Here is a 19,736-nt window from a genome sequence, read left to right as displayed (position 1 = left end):
CTGAGTTACATCTGCCTCAGATCACTCCCATATGCCTTCTTTCATATGTTCTGCTATTCGTTATGGTTTCCTATCATGTGCTAATTGATTAATTACTTTATGCTAAGCATACAGTCACGTGCTAGTCATTAGCAGTCCCATATGTTGAACTCATGTATATCTTTAAATGCCGTATCTCCTGGCCTGCCAATCCTCCTTTATGCAATACCACACATATGTTGCAGATCTTCATTCATGCTTTGATGGACTTGAAAATTCTTGCTCATTACTCTTGTATGTAGTACTTCAGTTACTCTCTGGAGCTCCTCCTTGTTGCAGTTGTGTAATGACTATAATTAAAGCTGCTGGTACATAGATCTGTGCATTAGCTTGTGGTAATACAACGTGTTTAAAAGGGGAAGAAAAGAATTTTGAAAATATCCTGTGACATATTTGAAGCATCCTGCGTAGTAATGTCAGCATAAAGCCCATGTGCAGATGAAGTTATGTCAGACCATGGAAGTTTTGCACGAGTTTAAACTCCATAACTGGCTCAGAAACTGCGGCCTTGGAAAAGCTGATTAGCTGAGAGGAGGCCAAGTTAGTTCCTGAAGTCTTGCTGATGAGGAAGTTAGCTGATGAGCAGGAATGAGTGGGAAAAGATGGAAAGAAGGGCGTTTTACAATCCCAACCTGCAGGATTTCAGAATAATGAATTTAAGGAACCTGGAGCTGCATTGAATTTTCACATTTTAAAGGAAGAAGACAGGCACCTGGGATTGCTACTTACACATAGCATGTCCCAAGATCTGCCAGAAACAGATTGAATTGAACATACTCAGGTGCAAAAGAAAATAGTTACTGATTTCCCCAGAGTTATTTCTATGTTATGTCTGAGGTGGATGAGAACAGAATTTGATCCTTTTTTCCTATAGTCCCAGTGTGACACCGTTGTAGATTTTATCGTAGTCTGTAAATGCCCAACATCAGCATAGTATGGAAAGATCTGTGGAATTCAGACCATCCTCATTTCAAACACTGTTTATTGCAGGAACTGCTGGCCTGGGGGAAAACAGCTGCACCTGTGCAGGCTTTTATCTTCCAAGCCCTGAAAGAAGCAGCTGAAAGTCCTGTTGCATGTAGATAAGAAACTAAGAGGCTGGGAGTAAGATGTGGGTAAATGTGGCTCTCCAAAGAAAAGCTAGTGCTTCAGCACAGTATGCTGTGGGCCAGGAAGCAATCCCTGTAAGAAGTAAGTGAGACAGTGGAGTAAGAGCTTGTGTAACACATGGCTTAGGCTGTCCCAGCAGCTCCTTTCTGTATACTGCCTGCTTGGGCACAGCCAGGCACAGAATGATTTCTTGTCTGCTTGGCTCTGCTGAAACTCCCAGTTTCCTGAGCATGGGCTCAGCCTACAGCATAAACCCTATGGATGCAGCTGGCTGGACGCAAGCACTGCTGATGTAACTGTGTCTGCAAGTCATTCATGACTGGGCTCCACTTAGTGCCTGGCTGGGGTGACCACTGCGAGGGCTTAACCGGGGGTCTCGCACAGGCCTCCAGGGAAGTGTCAGCCCCTTGCAAGCCATGTGCAGCTTTCTTGGTGTTCTCTAGGCGACAGCTTCCAGCCCCAGTGCCTGTACCAGCCTTTCTGCAGCTGCTTCTGGCTATAGCCCGCCCCTATAGTGTCCTTATTGGATTCCTGGCCAAGGGGGTGTTGCTGCAATGATAGCGACAGGGCGTGCAGTACATTGATATGCTGGGGCTGCAGAGCGTTGTGTAAGAAGGAGCTGCAGGGAGCAGAGGAGAATTAAACAGGATCACTTTTCTCCTCTGTGAGCCGAAGAGGTTAGTGACTATTACTTAATCCCTGCTAACTGTAATTAGGATTTGGAAGCACTGCTTTCGTCTTCTGACCCTCCCTCCACCCTTCCCAAGATTGCTTGCCACTGATGTTTCCCCCTCGGTTGTGAAGGAATGGGGGAGTCCTGCACGTCACGTTGTCCTAACTGCTCCAAAGACACCCACCACACTAGAGGGGACAGGCCAGCACTCAGGAGGGGGGAACAGAGAGAAGGGGAAAAAAAAGGGAAAAGCCTTTTGTATGGAAGAATGTCCAGGGTGCAGTGAAGCAGAGTATTAGCTTGTAAGTGATGTGGAAGCAGCCAAATAGCATCATTAGGTGTCCAGAGCACTGTGTGGTTAAAGCGTGAAAGGTCGTTTAAAACCTTTCCTACAAAGTGTCTTCTGGGCTTGTTTTCAGAATTGCTGAGCTTCCTCCAAATACCTGTTAAAATCCATATTTACTGCAGGTGTTTGACACCCCCTTCTGAAACAGCAGACCATTAACCTTGCTGCACCTCAGTTTACCCATGTGTGAAATGGGGATGAGAACACTTACTTTCTTTTAAAGAAATGTGGTGGGGCCATATTCCAGACAGCCTTTGGTGGGAGAAAGGCAATTGTATAGAGTTAGTGTGTAAAGCACGTGGACACTTTACTAGTAATTACTTTATGCACAGCTACCACCAATCTCTAACTCTTAAAAAAACCCATGTATCATGGTTCAGTCTACACACAGAGAAAAGACAGGCTGAGCCTTTATATAACTCTCCTGGCATCGTGCTGAACTTCTGTGTTGGAGCTTGTTCAAAAAAACCAAGCTAGTGTTAATTAGGGCAGCAGTTCATCGAACTTATTTTGTGCGAAATCATTTTTATCTAACTCTTTGCATTGCTTTGCCAAATTAATTTTCCTGGAATGAGGATAGTTGTTCAGCTGTTGGTTGTCTGATTACAGATGTGAACACAGAATGACGCTGTGTCAAAAATCAATAACATAGTGTTTGAGCATCTTTTTTGTCATTTGTGTTGATAAGTGGGACAATAAAGACAAATCTGTTTCAATAATATAAATCCAACTTGAAGTTTAATCTTCACAAAATAAAGAGCAATAGCTAAACATTTAAAATTGTAAATATTTAATGTTATTTTCACATATAAGAAAGCATATTTAAGAAAGCCTTAGTTAAAGTCTTACTAAAAACTATTGTCACAAGCACTGCATGCAACTTAGATATTCAATAATTGATAGTAAAGTGTTAGTGATCGATATGATTCTTACTATTGGATCAGGGAACTTCTCTTGTACTGGAGGGCTGATGATTCTGGACTTGTCCTCCTGAGTTTATATCCACATGGTTAACAATCTTTTTTTCTAATACCAACCTCACAGTTTCTTTAGGCAGTGAATTGAGTTACTGTTTGTAAGCAACTGGAGTTTGAGTCAATGAAGTATGGTTTACATTATCCTTAAATGAATAGTAATGCTTATTTTGTAGAGCTAAAAGAATCAATCTTTGTAGTTTTCAACTTCTTAGCATCCTCAGTATTTTCCAAATTGTTGTGCTCACTGGATGTTTCAACACCCATTCCTCACTTGCCCCCAAAATCCCCCAACAACCCCAAAAGATCATGTTCAGCTCTGTTAAATGTCAAAGGACCAAACGTTTTTAAGCTCAGCAGATGAGAACAGGGTGAGAAAAGGGCCACTTTGATCTCTGCACTGAAAATAAACCGTTCGTGTCAAAACAAGTGAGGATCAATTAACTGATCAGTTCCTGAATTAAAACATGAATTACTTCCCCTCTTACACTTTTGTGTCAGGACTTCAGTAAGATGCAGAAGTGGAATGCACGTTGGCATTTTTGCTTTTTAATGATGACTCTGAAGTTACCTCGGTTTCGTATGGCTTGTAGAGAGGATATTGCACTGTATGTTGTGCAGATTTGTTGTAGGAAGCTTCAGTGGGTATTTTCCATTACCACTGGTGTGGTCCATTGACGCTCCATCTGTGCTGCCGTCCTTGGCTAGGTGAGCAGCAGTCAGGCAATAGGAGACAAAAATAAAAACAAAACCAAACTACATCTGGAAAGAAGTGGACACACTAACAGGAAGAGCTTGGATAGATGTGATAAAGCAGTGATTGCAGTGGGAGAATAACTCCCCAGGAAAGGAGTTACTGTATTTGACACAGTGGTACAGCAAAATCAACATATGCAGGACCAGGGATGACTCTTTCACCTCTAATTTTCAGGCAACCATAGATCTTTCTGAAACTTGCAGGTAGTGCTCAGGGTAGTAAAAGAACTTATATTATGCTCATACTGCACTTCAGGTTATTTCACTGGGGGGGGGAGGTAATAGGGTTTGGGGAAGAAGAACAGTCTGAAATCCAAGACACTTAGCAGCTTAATCCTGTAGTAAAAAACCCCGAACAACTCAAAACTTGAATGTATGCATGGCCTATTGTAACTTAGAGTGAAGGTTGCTGAGGGCCTGCCCCTCTCCTTTGGAGCTAGGCTTGAGCATGGAAAGTGTTCTCATGCATGTAAGGCCAAGTTTTTGGGTTTACATCTTGTAACTTTATGTGCAACTGCAATAAAAATATGAATATATGGTTGACCTGTTCCTTCTTTACTAAGCAAAACGAGCTTGGCTTTTTGTTTAACTGAACTTAAGCATTCCCTAGACTCATGTTTGCAACCCAGACAAAGCTCTACTGTGCTAATTAGAAGGCATTGCAGAAAACACACCTGACTGGGAAAGACAGTGAAATGCATTTGCTAATCCTGTTACTCCAGATGAGTGCAATCTACCACTTTAACAATAGTTCAACAGCATAAAAGAAGTTTCTCCTTTTTTTGTTTTTGTTCATTCTTTCTTCTCAGTTTAGCATTATAAACCAGTTAGACCCTATTTGGGGCAACTAGTGTTCCTGTTATAGTAACTATCCTAGATGCTAAGTTAAAGGCTGAAGTACACTGGCTAATACAGCAAGCCGTTCTCATGGCTTAAGTAATGTAACTGTGGTTATTGTCCTTCCCTCTTAGTGAAACGTGTAGGCAGAAAGGGGTCTTTACTGTCTTGTCATTACCTTTGTTCCGTGAATGAGAGAAGAGGAAAGCTACCAGAAATATCATGGAATTACTCAATAATCCGTTAATAAGAGGAAGAAGTGGTACAGGATATGAAGGGAAAAGTTGGGACTACAGTCAATCTACTTGAAATGCCATGGATGTTTTTTAGCTATGCCAGAAGCTGCAAAGCTTTGTGAACCTTTCTGTTGCTAGGGAGAACAGCCCTTCATCAGTATTTACTGCCTTTTGCAGGCTCCAGCACAGATCAGCAAAAGAAGACTGGTTAGCCTGTTGTTCGGTGATGAATTTTGAGAGTGCAGTGGCTTGCTCGTACTTGTCTTTGGCATAATTTGCTGATACTGTTTAGGCATAGCAGCATTGTGTGCAGCTGGAAGTGGATCAGTGTGTTTGCGTAGATCTCTCTGAGCTTAGGGGTGACAGATACAAAGGTATAAAGGACTGAGATTATTATTAGGTTTTTTTTAGTCCTCATTAAATAAGATTAATAAAATTAGTTTGGATGGTGAAGGCAAATTAAGTTCTGGCTTCCGTCTTCTTCTAAAGCTAGGATTCTCTAGTGGCAAAAATCTGCGAGGAACTGGCAGAAAAGGATAAAGATGTATTCTGCACTGGTGATAATTGACTGCTAAGTGATGAGGCTGTAAACAGGAGTGGTACACTTATGGCATTGGAGGTGACCATGGGCTTCACCTGCTTTCAGTTTTGGTGCCCAGCGTAAGACAGAGTAGTCCTGGTTTGATTTGGGTTTTTAACCCAGAAGTACGGAGTATTTGAATTTGCAGTCTGAATAACTTGGAGTGCAGTATCTCTTAGAAACAGCCCTGAGATGTCTGAGCTTCATCATCCAGAAGTCAGAATAATTGGTATCAGCGGCTGCTGAAAATGTTTGCTCTGGGAAACGTTTTCCATGTAATCTTCTTTGTAATCTTCTCAAATGGCAGCAGCTGAGCAAAACTTAGATTTTTTTTGAAATCTATTTTACATTTACTAACTTGCATAGTGAAGTGGAATAGCCATCCTTGCATTTAGCCCAGTATTTACAAAGATAAGACATACTGTGTGCTCTTATATGAGACCTTAAGACTAAGGGCTGTTGAATAAATCTTTTCAAAACAAAAAGGTCATTCACATGATTCTGTTTGTTGTTTAAAAATAACGTTATTCTGACAGGTGTTTCCAACCCAGTCCTTCACCTTCCTGGATAGGTCCTGGTGACAACCAGCCCGATCTAGTAATATATGCCGTATAAGCACAATGAAAACACAGCAAAAGAACCATAAAAATAGCCATATTATATGATAGTATAAGCAGGTCTTGAAGCGGCTGGATGGCAGCTGGTCCTCTGTTCTAGTGGGGAGAAGAGCTTCACTTCTGCTTTCACTTCCTTTCTGCTCTTGCCATCCAAGCAGGGAATGTGGCAATGCAATCCTCTGGTTGCTCTGAGCCCCGTTTTACTGTTAAGACTCTACCAGAAAGGATGCTGCTTTCTCAAGAGAACAGAGATGGAGAACAGTCTTTATTCTCCGCTTGCTCTGAAGAAGACCTAGTTTTGCATGAGGCATGTTTCCCCCAGATGCAAGGCCAGCAGTTTTCTTGCTTTCATGTACTTGGGTTGAGAGAGCACCTTTCAGAAGAGCTGCTGATCCACTGCAGCATAGTGCCATCCCTGTCAGTTGGCCGGTACCTTGCCAGCATCAAATAGCCTATAATATCAGAAACAAAATGTTCCTGTTTTCAAAACACGAGGGGAAATCATCCTATCCTAGATGCTGCTAAGTTACCAACTCCGAAAGAAGCATGAAGGTGATGATAACCCTGGAGATTAAGTTTCTTTTTGGTTAAATGACTACTAAATGAGGCTTCAACGCTTCATCTTTTGCCTTTGGGATCTCATGCTGCCATGCTGACAGAGATGGCCTTTTTCATCGGAAGAGTTATCACGAGCAGGGAGACAGTTGCCAAGTCACTCTCCATCATATTTGAAAAGTCATGGCAATCAGGCTAAGTCCCCAGTGACTGGCAAAAGGCAAACATCACATCCATGCTAGGAGGATTGTTCTAGATGATCTTTAAAGGTCCCTTCTAACCCAAACCATTCTGTCATTCTAATCAAAAGAAATTCAATATGCATTCCTTTACAGTATGCTTGCTCATTATTTTTAATTCCCAGCCCCTGTATGACATTATTTTTGCTTATATGCCAATCTGGAATAAAGTTTCCTATTCCAGACTGCAGAATAAAATCCATGTGGTAGGAGGAAAAACCATTCAGCCTGACAGCAAGTGTAGTCAAATGGCTTGTGACCTGTAAGCCTGGCTCACAAGCCATTGTTTGACCACACTGTTACACTCTTTCTCTGGCTCAGTTTAATCCTAAACAACAGCAATGGATCCAAGTGAACTCAGAGGACAGATCATTGAAGGCAGTTGTCATTTATGTATTTGGAGCTGCTGAGGCTCCATTGCTGTCTTTAGGTACAGAGGTCTGACCATGGGAGGGAAGAACAGAGATTGATTGTCCGATATCTAAGGCAAGTATCTATAAAACAGTGACAACTTAGGTGCGCATGTATAGCATTTGTGTTTATGGTATTAGTGTAGGATGCCTTGTATTTTCCATTTCTAATGATAAAGGGTTTATTTGTCTGAAACCCATTTTTTTGGAGAGGCCACAGTCATGCCCAAGATGTGGATGGCTTAAATAATCAAAACGAATCTTACACAGTGAGCTTCTTTCCCAGAACCTCAAAATGCTTTGTTGAATTACAGTAGCAGAAGGTAAGAGAAGGGATTTAGACTGATGTTTAAAAAAGCTGCAAGGCTGAATAAAGTAATGAGCAGGGTTGCTGTTACATTTTAAAATCACTTTTATGTTGCCATTGGTAGCATAGGATGGTGGTGGTGGTTCAGTACAGCCACTCTCTTCAGAGCTCAGTGACCTCTTTGACCATTTAAAGGAATGGTGCAGTTGAGGACATGAGGTGGGGACAAAGCTCTTTTGTAAGAGTAACTGTTAAATCATTTCACCAAAATATTGCAGAAATAAATGAAGTTGCTATATTCTAGTAAAATCTGGATAAGAGAGAGAAATGCCTGTATTATGTTTCAAACAGGATTATTCACTGATGGAAATCTCCTGCTTCCATGATCCAGTTCTTTTTCCACCTCTTTTACATGGCATATTTCCCTCTTCCAGCGGCCTGAGTATTGCCTGCTCCTGAACCTTTGCAGCAGCTGTTTTAGTTACTGCAAAGTTAGGCGTTTGTGCTGATCCTGCCTTTGATGGGATATGATCCACTTGTTCAGCCACAGTTGGTGTAACTAAAATACTGGTCCGCATTAATCACATTCACTTCGCAGAGGAAATGAAAAGAGCAGTACTGGGTTCTTTTATCCCAATTACATGGCCATGCTGGTTCTGAATAGGTTGCGCATTTAGAATTCTCCTCTGAGCAGGCATTCAGCTTCACTAAAATCTTCCAGCTTCACATCTTTGAAGACAGATTGTGAGGAGTAAAAGGGTTTTTTAAGCCTATCCATCAATTATAGTTATTTTCACATAGATTTTAGAGAGGGTCATGAGTTTTGTAGGTGCTGCTAGCAGTTTCACTGCTCCCAAACCAGCAACAGTTAATGATGTAGAACCTATGATGCCCCTAGTATGCTGGCACAATCCATCCTGTATCCTTTTCCAGCTAATGTCACTGGGTGAACCCAGTCAAGTTTATAATTTTTAATGAGTTTTGTATTCACTACACATCTATGTCCAAGAGTTGCCATACATATTCATCTATCTTTAGACACGTTTAAAATACCAGTAGTTGTTGGAGTGGCTTGAACCAAGTAGGATCTTCTGCTTTGCTTGCAGTTGGACCAAACTTGGTGGCAGTTTTTTAGGTCCTTTTGGAGACTTGTTGGAACAATAGGTCTGGTGATGGTGGACCTGTAAAGAGACAGTAGAGTTGTAAATAGGAACCTTTTTGTAGGTCATTCTCTCACTTGTCTGTCAAGCCTGAGCATAAGCGTGTCAGGCTCTAGGTTGGCACCCTCGAAGGTTCCAGTTTAGGCATGCTCAGAGCTATCTGTCTGTACAGGCAAATCAAAACTGGAGAGTAATTTAGCCATCTTCTTGGCATATGAGACTACATCTCTGCTTGTAGAAATGGCAGGGTTTGGTGTGGGTAGCCCTAGGATCGGAAGGGGAGATGCGGATTTTGTGTTGTGTCCAGTTATACTCAAAGAAAGCACTGTTCTTCCTAAAACTTTGCATAGGATCTAATGTGCAGTTGAAGTACTGCAGGAAGCTTTTACAGCATTCCTGTAACCTTATTGTTTTTTAATTAACTTCCTTATCAGTATGATTTAAATAGGATACCAAATGCCCCCTCTAGTGGCGGATATTTTGGTGAAGGTGTTTTTGGTTTCTTGGGACAACTTTAACCGATGAGTAGCATGCCGTTAGTACTTGACTGCTAAATCACATTGAATTGCTGACTAACTCTTCATGAGAGAGCTGGCTAGTGGCTGGCCTCTATGTTCTTTAGGGTTGTGATGCCCAGTAACATGAAAAATACTGAGCTCTAAAGTTAGAAGGGATTTGAGTAACCTCAATTGTTATTCTTCATTCAAGAGCTACTTTTTCTTACTCAAACAATTGCTGAAATTGGTGTATTTCACAAATTTAATGGGAATAGAGAGCATCTATAGCATTTTTCAGGCCCTACTCAGTAGCGGTAGACTGATAAAATGACAGATGTGTTAGCTGTTGCATGCATCATTTTTAGGATTACGGTGTTACGCCAAACTTTATCAACTTCCCAAATTTTATCAATCTTGTTATTAAAGAAAACCCCAACTTTCTATCACTCTCAGTTGATATTAGAAGGGTAAAAACATTTTTGCTGGGTTAGAGGAAGAGCAAGTTGGCTTAAAAAAAAGGTATGCTTGTCTGACCAGCTGCACTTTACGTGTGTATTGTTTACTCTGAAGAGAGTATGGGGCAGGCCTCTGGTTTTACGAGTTGCATCATGCTAATGGTGGAGGCAGAGGGTTTCATCAGCCATGGTAAGCACTATCTTTATGGTGACTGCAGCATGTAGCAGGTGTGCTTTTTTTGTTTGGGGAATTCTCAAAATAGATCAGCCTGTTACAGATCTGGGATGCAGCGACCTTTAGGGGACCGGAAGATAGGTATCATCAACTGGGTTGAGTCCAGAAAGATATTAAAAGAACATACTTGTGGCTGGATGTGTTTTGTTCTTGTGCCTCCTAATATTACAGTAAACAGTAAAAGCTCTTATTTCTTAATGTACTTGTAGGAACATTCTCATTGATATCAATGGGATTACTTGTGATTAAAACTAAGCCTGCATATAATTCCTTGTAGGGCTCAGGTTTCAGATAAGTTTAACAGCAAGAGAAAGGAAAGAAAAAATGTGTCACGTTATATGGCATGGGTTTATATAGGTATTTCTATATAAACCTTCCTTAGAGCCACCTTGTCTAGATGTCTGATCTGCATATGGTTTCCTACAGTGGAGAGGTTGTAATAATACCTATTTCTTACATTGCACTTACCATCACTAGGTCTGAGAGTGCTTTGCAGAAGAGGGAGAGAAATTTACCTTGTTCTGGAATTGGGAGGGCTGACAGGGAAAGGAAATATGATCTGCTTGCTTTAGGTCACCCAGTAAACTTCTGGGAGGAAGTAACAGTATAGTCTGGAAATACAGCTTTCCTGCATCTGCTCAGCCCAGCTCTGCATTTGTAAGGCCCTCTGGAAAAGAAAGTGTTTGTAGAACAGACTGCAGTAATGGGCAGGCAAAATCAGGGGCAGATGTAGTAATTTGGAAGATATTTCAGAACATTTCTCTGTAATTGTCCATCATCACTTTCATTACACCAAAGGCTTGGAAGCCTCTCCTTGCATTAGAGTTTACCTGGAAAGCACTTGCGAATCGTTCAAGTGAGGTGGAAGAGCCTCTTATCTCGGTAGGTGACACAGCGAAAACAAAATGAGCACCAGAAGGGAAGGAAGGGAATGCATGGAGATTATTTGGCATGTCTCAGCTCCGTGCTCTCTCAGCTACAGCTCTTGTGGTTAGTTTCGAGTAAAGTTTCCCCAAAAATGCAGGTATGGGTGAGCAGTCCTCCTATTTTATTTTTAATATGGAAAGCTCTCCATTTTAAAAGGTGTAATAGTCAGCACAAACCAGCAAGGTCTCTTATCAAATAGGTGTTTAAGCAGAGTCTTAGTGGTTAGTGTTCAGTGGCTTAGCCATGTGGAGACTTTACTCTGGTGGCTTTATTGTTCTGCAGGGAAGCCAGGAGACATCGTTCACGGTCCACAGGGAGTTGGCAGAGTTCAACTCTGATAGCTTTAGTGTTTACATGAGCATTAAGTCAAGAGTGTGGTGGATAATGTGTATCATGCCTTTTTATTTTTCCTCTTTGAGCCAGTGCCGTTTTTAGCTTTACGCAGGGTTATTTTCTCCAGGCTGTGTTCAGACACAGACTGCTACTGGAGCAATAATATTGCTTGATCCCATGGAAAACTCTGATCTGTGAATTGCTGATAGCTCCATACCATAGCTCATTCTCCTGAGTGCTCATTTATAACTGGACTTTACTCCAAAGTAGTTGACAGTTGCTTGTTAAAACACTCTTCTTCCACTTCCAGGGACAAATCTACTTTCAAAAAATGTTATAGTACATTAAAGCCTATGTTGGGGAAAGAAATGTTGGGGACTTTTTGAGACTCTCTCTGCTTTAGTCATATACTAACTAGCCATGTACAAGCAGCCTTTTGGTTAAAGAATAGCTGTGATGAGGCTGCAGTTGTGTGGGGTTGTTTATTTACCCACCAGAAGTTTCACAAAGCTCTGTGTCGTTCTCTCCTGAGTAGTTCCTGGAAACTTAACATTGGAACTAATGGGTTGGTTTTTGGTTTATTTTAAGGAGATATTTTTATATGTATGAAATAAAAAATGAAGCCCTTCATTGTCATCTTATTTTTTTCAGGTGCCCTAAAGCAGACTCAGTTCTTTCCTGCATAGTTTCAGCCTTTAGCTGTGTAGGTATATCAAAATGTAATTTGGCTCTCAGAGTTTCAAACAAAATGAGCCTGACTGAGGACTTAGCTTCCCTACACACCTCTGGGACTCCATCTCAGAAGTATTATTTGCCTTTGTTTTTCCTCTTCACACTAGCAACTAGATCTGAACCATAAAGGGTGACTACATACAGATAACAGGACGAAATGGTCATTCATACCCATGCACGTATGTCACAGCACTTCTGATTCAGTCACCCACAGGGTGGAATATGTCATGTATTAAAAACAGATCTTTGGATTCTTCCAGTACCTCTTGTGGTGTTATATTACTTTTGTGAGACGTTTTTTGCTGCAAGTATGGAGTTGCAGGCTGTGGAGAGCTGCCTTACTGCAATGGGAGTTGGGACCACTGCAGACTCTGGAGTCAGCAGAGTTAGGTTGCAAAAGTGTGTTTTAATAAATGCTTTTCTTTCTGCTCAGGTATTAGTGCTGGAGACAGCATATCTGTTATGAGTGCGGTCATTTATTATTAATCACCGATTGTATGGAGTAAAGGTGCTTGTTTGGCAGCTGTAACACAGCATCTGGTCATATGTCACTATAACTACATCAACTTCATCTTTGGCAGCCAGCTAGAGAACCAGAATTTAATCAGAAAGCCTGCCTATAAATGTAAAATGACGCACGTGTATTGTTCAAATCACATTTGAAAGCTGGGAAGAAAAGACCATTCTGGCTATTTCCAAGGCACAGTGGTGCCAGTCAGGATGAGAGACTGTTTTCTGCTGGCAAACCTCTGCGAGAGCTGGTGCCTTGAAGTTATAGCTCACCAGAGCCTGTGCGCCTGCCAGGAGACTGGGGCCTGGGTTGTGATGGCCAGAGTGATGAGTGTGAGAGATGGAGAGGTGCTGGTGGGGGTTGATACTTAAGACTGTAACAAACAGCTCTTAAGGAAAATGTACGTGGTTGCTCTGCAACTTCTCGGTGCTGTTGTTTTCCTCTGAAATGCGGAGACTGTAAATGGTCTTGGCAGGTTTTCAAGAAAACTTCTGACTCTCATTTTATGGCCAATTAATGTTTTAAAAAGAAATAACGAAGAGTGTTCGCAGTTGCTTTCCTGACTGTCTCTTTCTTGCATAAAGACTACTTTTATCTCTTGGTTGCAGCAAAGGCAGAGCAAAACCACAAAGTCATGCTCCAGTGTGTTAGCAGTCAAACAATTATTTTCTTTGCCTTCATTTCTGTTTTTCCTTGAAGTTCTGCTTATAGTTAGGATTAGTGAAGCCTTTGTATGGTCTCCTTCTGGAGGGTACTTCAGCACCTACAGGTGTTAAAGCAAGTAAATGGCTTTCTGCAGAACAAAGGATTTTTATGCCTTTGAATAGGCTGCTAAATTGGAGCATTTGTGCAGTTCTTCCCTTTGAAAAAACAACACTAACAAAAGCCACACTGTTCAGCTCCAGCTTTCTCTGCTCCAGGCAGATGTGTCTTGCTAATAGTAGACAATGAGAGTAAGATGTGGTGGCACAGGCTCTACCATGTACCAACACCCCTCTGCCAAGTTGTGACTGCTGTTGTCTGCCCAGTGTTCCCCTAAAAACTTCTGTTGAGGAAGATGCTGCAACCCTCATCTCAGGCTTTGCTGCTGTAATGGGGATAAATTTTCTATGATGTTTAAACCATAAGCCTCCTCAAAGAGGCCTCTGGGAAAATTCCTCAGTCCATTCTGGGTTATGTTAGAGGAAAATAATCAGGCTGACACAGCCTGAAAGGGGCAGGGCTGTGCAGCTCCATGGACCCTGGTTCAACCAGGCTGAAAACATATTCCCAGTCACCACACACAGAGAGCACACACATACACCACGTATATGCACATGCCATACAGATCGCAGACAGAGCACTCACAGAAACACAGACAGCACCAGCAGCCTCTCTGGCTGAGCAGGATGAAGGTCTGCTAGTGAGAATGTATATATATAAGTATGTACAAGGTGGATCCCTGCAGCAGCCAGGCTCAGACACCCAGTCTACCCAGTAGCTGCCCCGGAATCCCAGTCTCAGTTGCTGGCACTTGGCCATATGAGTTCCCCTTTATTCTTTGGAGTACTGGGAGGTGGCTGCCAGGAGTGGGGGGGTTGTATTGTGTATTTTTAAGCAGCAGGAAGGAAATGACGACGTTTCGGCACTCAGGTTTGGTAGAGTTACAGATTTAATGTAAGCAAAGATCTGACAGGTATAGAAGGGGGTGTTGGAGAGAGAATTGCTGAAAAATTACTGTGGGAATGAAATGGTTCAGCCGTTGAGTATGCAAAAGTGAACTAACCTTGGCAGCAGTATTTTCACATTAAGTACTCATCTGCAAGGTTGCTGCTACTCTTAAGATACACGTGGCAGTAAAACAGTAGTCGCTTGAAGTGGCACAATTAAAAAGACCAGGCTGGGAGTGCTTCAGGAAAGCCTCCCACGTCAGTGTTTACACTATTGCAGGTGACATTAATTGCAAAATATTTTGATTTTATGTGAGTCACTCATTCATCTCTGTGGGAATGAGACTTTGAAAACGGCAGGGACAATGCACAAGGCTTACTGACCTTCTCTATGTATCATGAGAGAAGGTACTCGTTCTCAACTTGTCATGTCTAGATATGCCATGACAAATTTTCTTGAAGGGAAGATAATTCTTCAGTTTTCTGCCTTTTACTTTGCCTCTGCACTGGCTTTGCATGGCCTTAAGTGATGTTGCACAAAACAGAAGTAAGCCTTGCTCCCCATAAGCTCACCTCGGTGAGATAAGCGGTTTTAAGATGTAGGGACTGAAGTCCCATTGTGTTTGCACTGGGGAGGCACACACTTGCTGGGTGACTGATCCCTTTGATCATGCTCCATTGCTTGGTTTGCTGCTGTTTTACTGTAAATTTTGCAAGAATGCTTGGGTATAGAGATGTTTGTTAGTTTGTTTTTTAGCCTAGACCTGTCCAATGAAGGAAATAAGCAGCAGAGCCACAGAAATCTCAACAGAGAGCAGAGAGGTGATGGGACAATCAGAGTAAGATAAATGATCCTCTTCAGGTAGATGCCATTCTCATCTCTGCCTCTCTGTCATGCAGGGCTTGTCTCCCTGCGTAAGAGGGAGCCCCTTGTGCCGGCCATCAGTGGGGAAGAGCTACCACACCAGCTGACACCAGACATGTCCCAGTTCAGAGGGGGCCCTTGGTGGGGCTGGCAGAGCTCCCTGCAACCAGGCCAGGCCAGTAGGTGCTGGGTGGTGGGAGGCACTCCTCAATCACAATCTGTGAGCATGAAGGACATCCCTTTCTCCTCATCTCCTCATCCCCTTTGCTTTCCTACAGCCACTTAGGTAGAGAAAATGCTTTTGGACACTGGCTGATGCACTGTTATATCACTTACTGCACATTTTGTTTCAGTATGGCAGGAGTCAAAGTTCAGCAGCCTTGAAAATACCTCTAGAATCTTTTTGTTAAAGTTTTAACCAATATCACTGATTTTAAGAAAAAGGCATGGAAGGCAGGCACAGCAGTTTATGGCTTGGGCTTCCTCCTTCATAATTTTTCTACTTGAAAGATAACCATTACTGTTATCCTCATGCAAAGGTATGAAATAAGGAATAAATCTCCATATATTCATCTGGACTCTCAGATGAGTATTCTCTATTCTGCTCTTACCTGGTTCCAAAACCCATCTAATTTACTTTTCTTCCTGAGCAGCTGCAGGATTTGTTGCGTGAGCAAAACGAGGGTAATAAAAAGCTGCAGCAGGGATGCAGACATAGCGATTTTTCTCCTCACTATGTGCAAAAGCAAAGGCTCTGTAGCGTACATTTAGCAGCTGTCTCTTTCCGTGTGGATACCGTATTAGCCTGCAAACCTTGACCTGGACTGAATGGCTGGTTGCCATGACAACATGTTGCATCGGAACAGTTATTGGGTTTAGGTTGAAATCATCTTGCCCGTCTTAAAATGTGATTTCTGGGGAGGTCATCAGGTGAAACTTGGAAATTTTTTTTCAAAGGAGAGCCAGAAATGTTGATGTTCAGCAACGCGAGCATCCGCTGAGAGATGTTCTTTGTTCATGGCAAGAAGGTAGTTTGCTCCCCACCTTCTTCACTTCACTGGAGAAGGAGGTCAGCAGATCACCAGAGAAACAAACAGTTCTTGGAAACAAGATGACTGTAGGAGGTTCAGGGGAATTTGTCTGCTGTGTGACTTCCACTCCCAGTCCCACTAAAGGCAGTAGGCAAATATTAACAGCTTAACACTCCAGTAACCTTGAAAATTTCTGAACTTAAAGTAAGCCTGTGATCGGCTACTCTCAAGCTGGACTGCTTCTAAACTGCTGCTGATCTGGTCCTGATTCGCACTGGAGCCCTTTAGGACTTCAAAGAGTTACAACCATACACTTCAGAAAAGCATTTCTCTGGCTTTTTGATGGCTCTGCTTGGCATGATCCTATGGTAAACTGCCCTGGGGGTCAGAGGGGCTGAGGCTGATCTACAGGGACAACCTCCCCAGAGCAGAGGTGCCCCACTCCAGTGTGCTGCAAGCGTAGCCAAACCAAGCTGGGAAGGGCAAAGCTCAGCTGAAGCTGAAATGAGCCATGGGAAAGGTTTCTCTGGGTACGCTGGCAACAAAAAGAAGGCTGAGTAAATATGAGCCTGCAGCTCAGTGGGGCCAAGGTGAAGGAAATTAAAGGTACTTGATGCCTTTTTCTGCTGTGGCTTTCACTAGCAAAGGTCTGTCCTCAAACTTCCTGGGTTTCTGAGTCTGCTAACAGTTGTCTGTAGGAATTTAGCATTACCCGCAGTAGCGGAAGACAGTGATATAGCTCTTGAGCTAATTGAATGTACAGCAGACCTTGGCAGCAGACAAGGTACATCCAAAGGTGCTGAAGGACTTGGTCGATGTCACTGTGAAGCCACTTGGCAATCAGGAGAGGTTCCTGGTGACTGGAAAAGGGCAAGTACTGTTAAATGTCTTTATTAACCACCTGGACGATAGGATGGAGTGCAGCTTTGGCAAGTCTGTGGGTGAAATCAAACTGGGGGGAGTGGTCAATACACCTGGGGAGGCTGGAGAAACAGCAGACAGGAACCATCATGAAGTTCAGCAGAGGCAAATGTGGAGTCCCTTGTCCAGGGTGGAATAATCCTGTGCACCAGGTTGAGGACTGCCTGGCTGGAAAGTCAGACAATGCCTTCCGGAAGCTGGTGGACAAGTTGAACCTCAGTCCACAGCATTCTCTTCTGGGCAAAGAAGAGGCTAACCATGTCCTTGACTACATTAACAGGAGTGTAGCTTGTTGCATTGAAATGGCAAAAAGCAACAAAGGAATTCTGAGTAGATTCTAAGAAGTAGTTCTTGCTGTGAAGGTGGTCAAAGGCTGCATCAGGGGCCCTGGGAGGTTGCCAGATTCACATCTGTGGGGACAGTCAGAACTTGGTGTGACTCTGATGTGACTGAGTGGGGTTTGGATTGGGTGACCTCAAGGGTCTCCTTCCAGCTGAGATCATTCTCCAACACTCAAGTCTCTTCTCTTTGGCCATAGAGAAAGTGAATGTAACTGAGAGCCCAGACCAGGGCTCTGCCTGTGGATGGAAGTGAAAATGGGTTGTGTGCTTATGTTACTCTCCTTTCCCCTTGCTCTCTCTCAGCCTTATACAGCTCTCTTTCCTGGTGAGCAGTGCCATCATGTTGTACCTCAAATATTTGGTAATGACATGTCACTGTAATTCCCCTAGAAAACTCTTCCAATATCACTCACTTATATTAAACACGCTGCTGTGTGTTTTACCCTGGTACCCTTTTGGTATGTATAAGTAAGCAGAGTTCAACGTTGACAGGGATATCTACATAGGCAGGAGCTTATAGGAAAAACGAAATCCAAATGACATGTGATTTCTTTGATGCATTTTTTTCTTGATGTCAGTTGATGTAATTTCTTAGCAGCTGTCAACCTCTAACACTGCCAGAACAGTCTCTTACAGCTGTGCTGCTGCAGTGTGATCTCGTCAGACAAGAGGCACAAGGAGGAGTGAAGTGGGGTTGTTCTTTTATCCATTTAAGTCTTGGGAGGATTTGAAGGGCTGCAGCCAGGTAGTGAAAGTGATTGAAAGAGTTCACTCGGGTGAAGGAATTGGCAGTGGCAGGAAGGAGAACGCTGAAGCAGAAGAAACAGAGTTTGAAGGGTTGCTGTAGTAGGATGGAAGGAACAAAAAATGCAGTGGGGCTGACTTGGCTTGGTTTTAGGATGGTTTTCCTGTAAATCTTAAAATTACCGTACAAAGTGTTGCTAGTCCTCAGGGTGGTGGAACAGTGGAGGTTTGAAAGGTTACAGCAATTGCCTAGTGCTTCTGCAGATCAATGGCAAATATGAAACCAACAGGAGAATTTATTACCAGTGGCCCGGCAAGTGCAATTCCTGGCTCGTCCTCCCTATGATGCAACTGTGGCAGGAATGCACTTTTGGGAGATGTAAATCTTGAAGACATGCCTGCTTGTCATTAAAGAGATGGCAGAGCTTTCTTCATGCATGGAAATGTCAAGACAACATCTTGACCAAGTTATCAGATGTTTGGTTGCATCTTGACATTGTAGGACATGCCAGTGGTTAGACAGGGGAAGAAAAGATGCTCTTTGCTTCCTGTCCCAAAGTATTCCAGCTATGCTGCCGTGCACTATGAATGTCCGTGTGGCAGCCCAGGGCAGGCTGTGGTGCAGATGCTCAGGAAGTCAGCAGGGTTTATATAAAGCTCTGCTGGGTTTGTAGAACCTTTTGGCTCCTTTCCAGCATGGAAATGGTGATATAAATAGAAGAATGTCTCACTTTTGAAGTCTGCCTTCTATTCACAGAAAGGAAGAACTTTGTGCTGGAGCTGTGATATCATAGCTGTTAAATACAAGTCTCAAGACCAGCCCTAGGACAGGCTGAACCGCTTGAGCACATCTCAATGAGATGCGAGTGAGCTCAGTAGCCTGTAGCATCACATCTCTGTTAGCTGGTTGCTGACATCTGAAAAAGGTCTGGCTGTATGAAAGCAGGGTTCAAGAGTAATCCATCCTCCCTCCTCTCTTCCCAGATGCTTGTCTCCCCACTGAAAGACAATAAACGTTGCTTTTTTTTCCTTTGGCCAGATTAACAAAATGTTTGGGACAGTGGTGGTTGGAGTTGGAATTGCTGGCTTAGCACGAATCCGGGACTTGATGAATCCGATGCCTTCCAGCCCTTCTGAGCACCTGAAACTCTTTGGATTTGTATCCAGGTTAGAAATGTGATCTTAGCGTGTCTAATATGTGTACTGTAATGCTTCTTTTTCTGGTGCACGTGCCTTTCCATGAGGAGGACTATTATTTGAGGGGGCAGGGGATGAATATCCGAAGTCTGTAAGACTTCAGATGTATTTCTCTTATAATTAAGGCTGTCTGAAAAGGGAAAGTGTATGCAAATATGCCTGTCATTCTGAGTGGCATCTAGGAAATGAGCACAGAAAGCTTTGCAAGAGGGAACTAATAGGTTACCTTAGTGAGATACCTTGCAGAAATTACTAAAGCAAAAGCTGAGAGATGTTCTCGCTGTAGGATCTGTGTGGTGAAAAGAAATGCAATTCTGTCTGACTGAAATTTCCTGTAGGTTTAGGGTGGTACAGACAATAGTTACACTAATGAACTAATGTTTGCATGACGTTTGTAAAAGTGTTTAACAAACATAAGAAGTTTTACAGAGTTTTAAAAAAGGTGTTTTTTACAAAAAC

The 19,736-nt window shown here is 42.8% G+C and overlaps 1 protein-coding gene across 6 annotated transcripts in view; it reads left to right on the top strand.

Annotated features, from left to right (window-relative positions):
• Window positions 1–19,736, top strand: part of BLVRA (biliverdin reductase A) — a 54,211-nt gene that overhangs the window by 20,725 nt on the left and 13,750 nt on the right. For 2 of the 6 annotated variants that reach the window (XM_030479834.1, XM_030479851.1), the window contains exon 2: window positions 19,120–19,247. In XM_030479834.1, coding sequence (XP_030335694.1) covers window positions 19,120–19,247 — 128 coding nt within the window. Of the gene's footprint in view, window positions 1–506; window positions 513–1,579; window positions 1,827–2,067; window positions 2,073–6,467; window positions 6,498–18,837; window positions 19,007–19,119; window positions 19,248–19,736 lie in introns of those variants that run through there. The other 4 variants (XM_030479842.1, XM_030479858.1, XM_030479873.1 and 1 more) reach the window with 4 other exon arrangements.

The sequence above is a fragment of the Strigops habroptila genome, chromosome 1 (genome assembly GCF_004027225.2).
Source record: "Strigops habroptila isolate Jane chromosome 1, bStrHab1.2.pri, whole genome shotgun sequence".
Taxonomy (NCBI): domain Eukaryota; kingdom Metazoa; phylum Chordata; class Aves; order Psittaciformes; family Psittacidae; genus Strigops; species Strigops habroptila.
The sequence above is the reverse complement of the archived record's forward strand: the minus strand, read 5'-3'. Positions and strand labels throughout refer to the sequence as shown.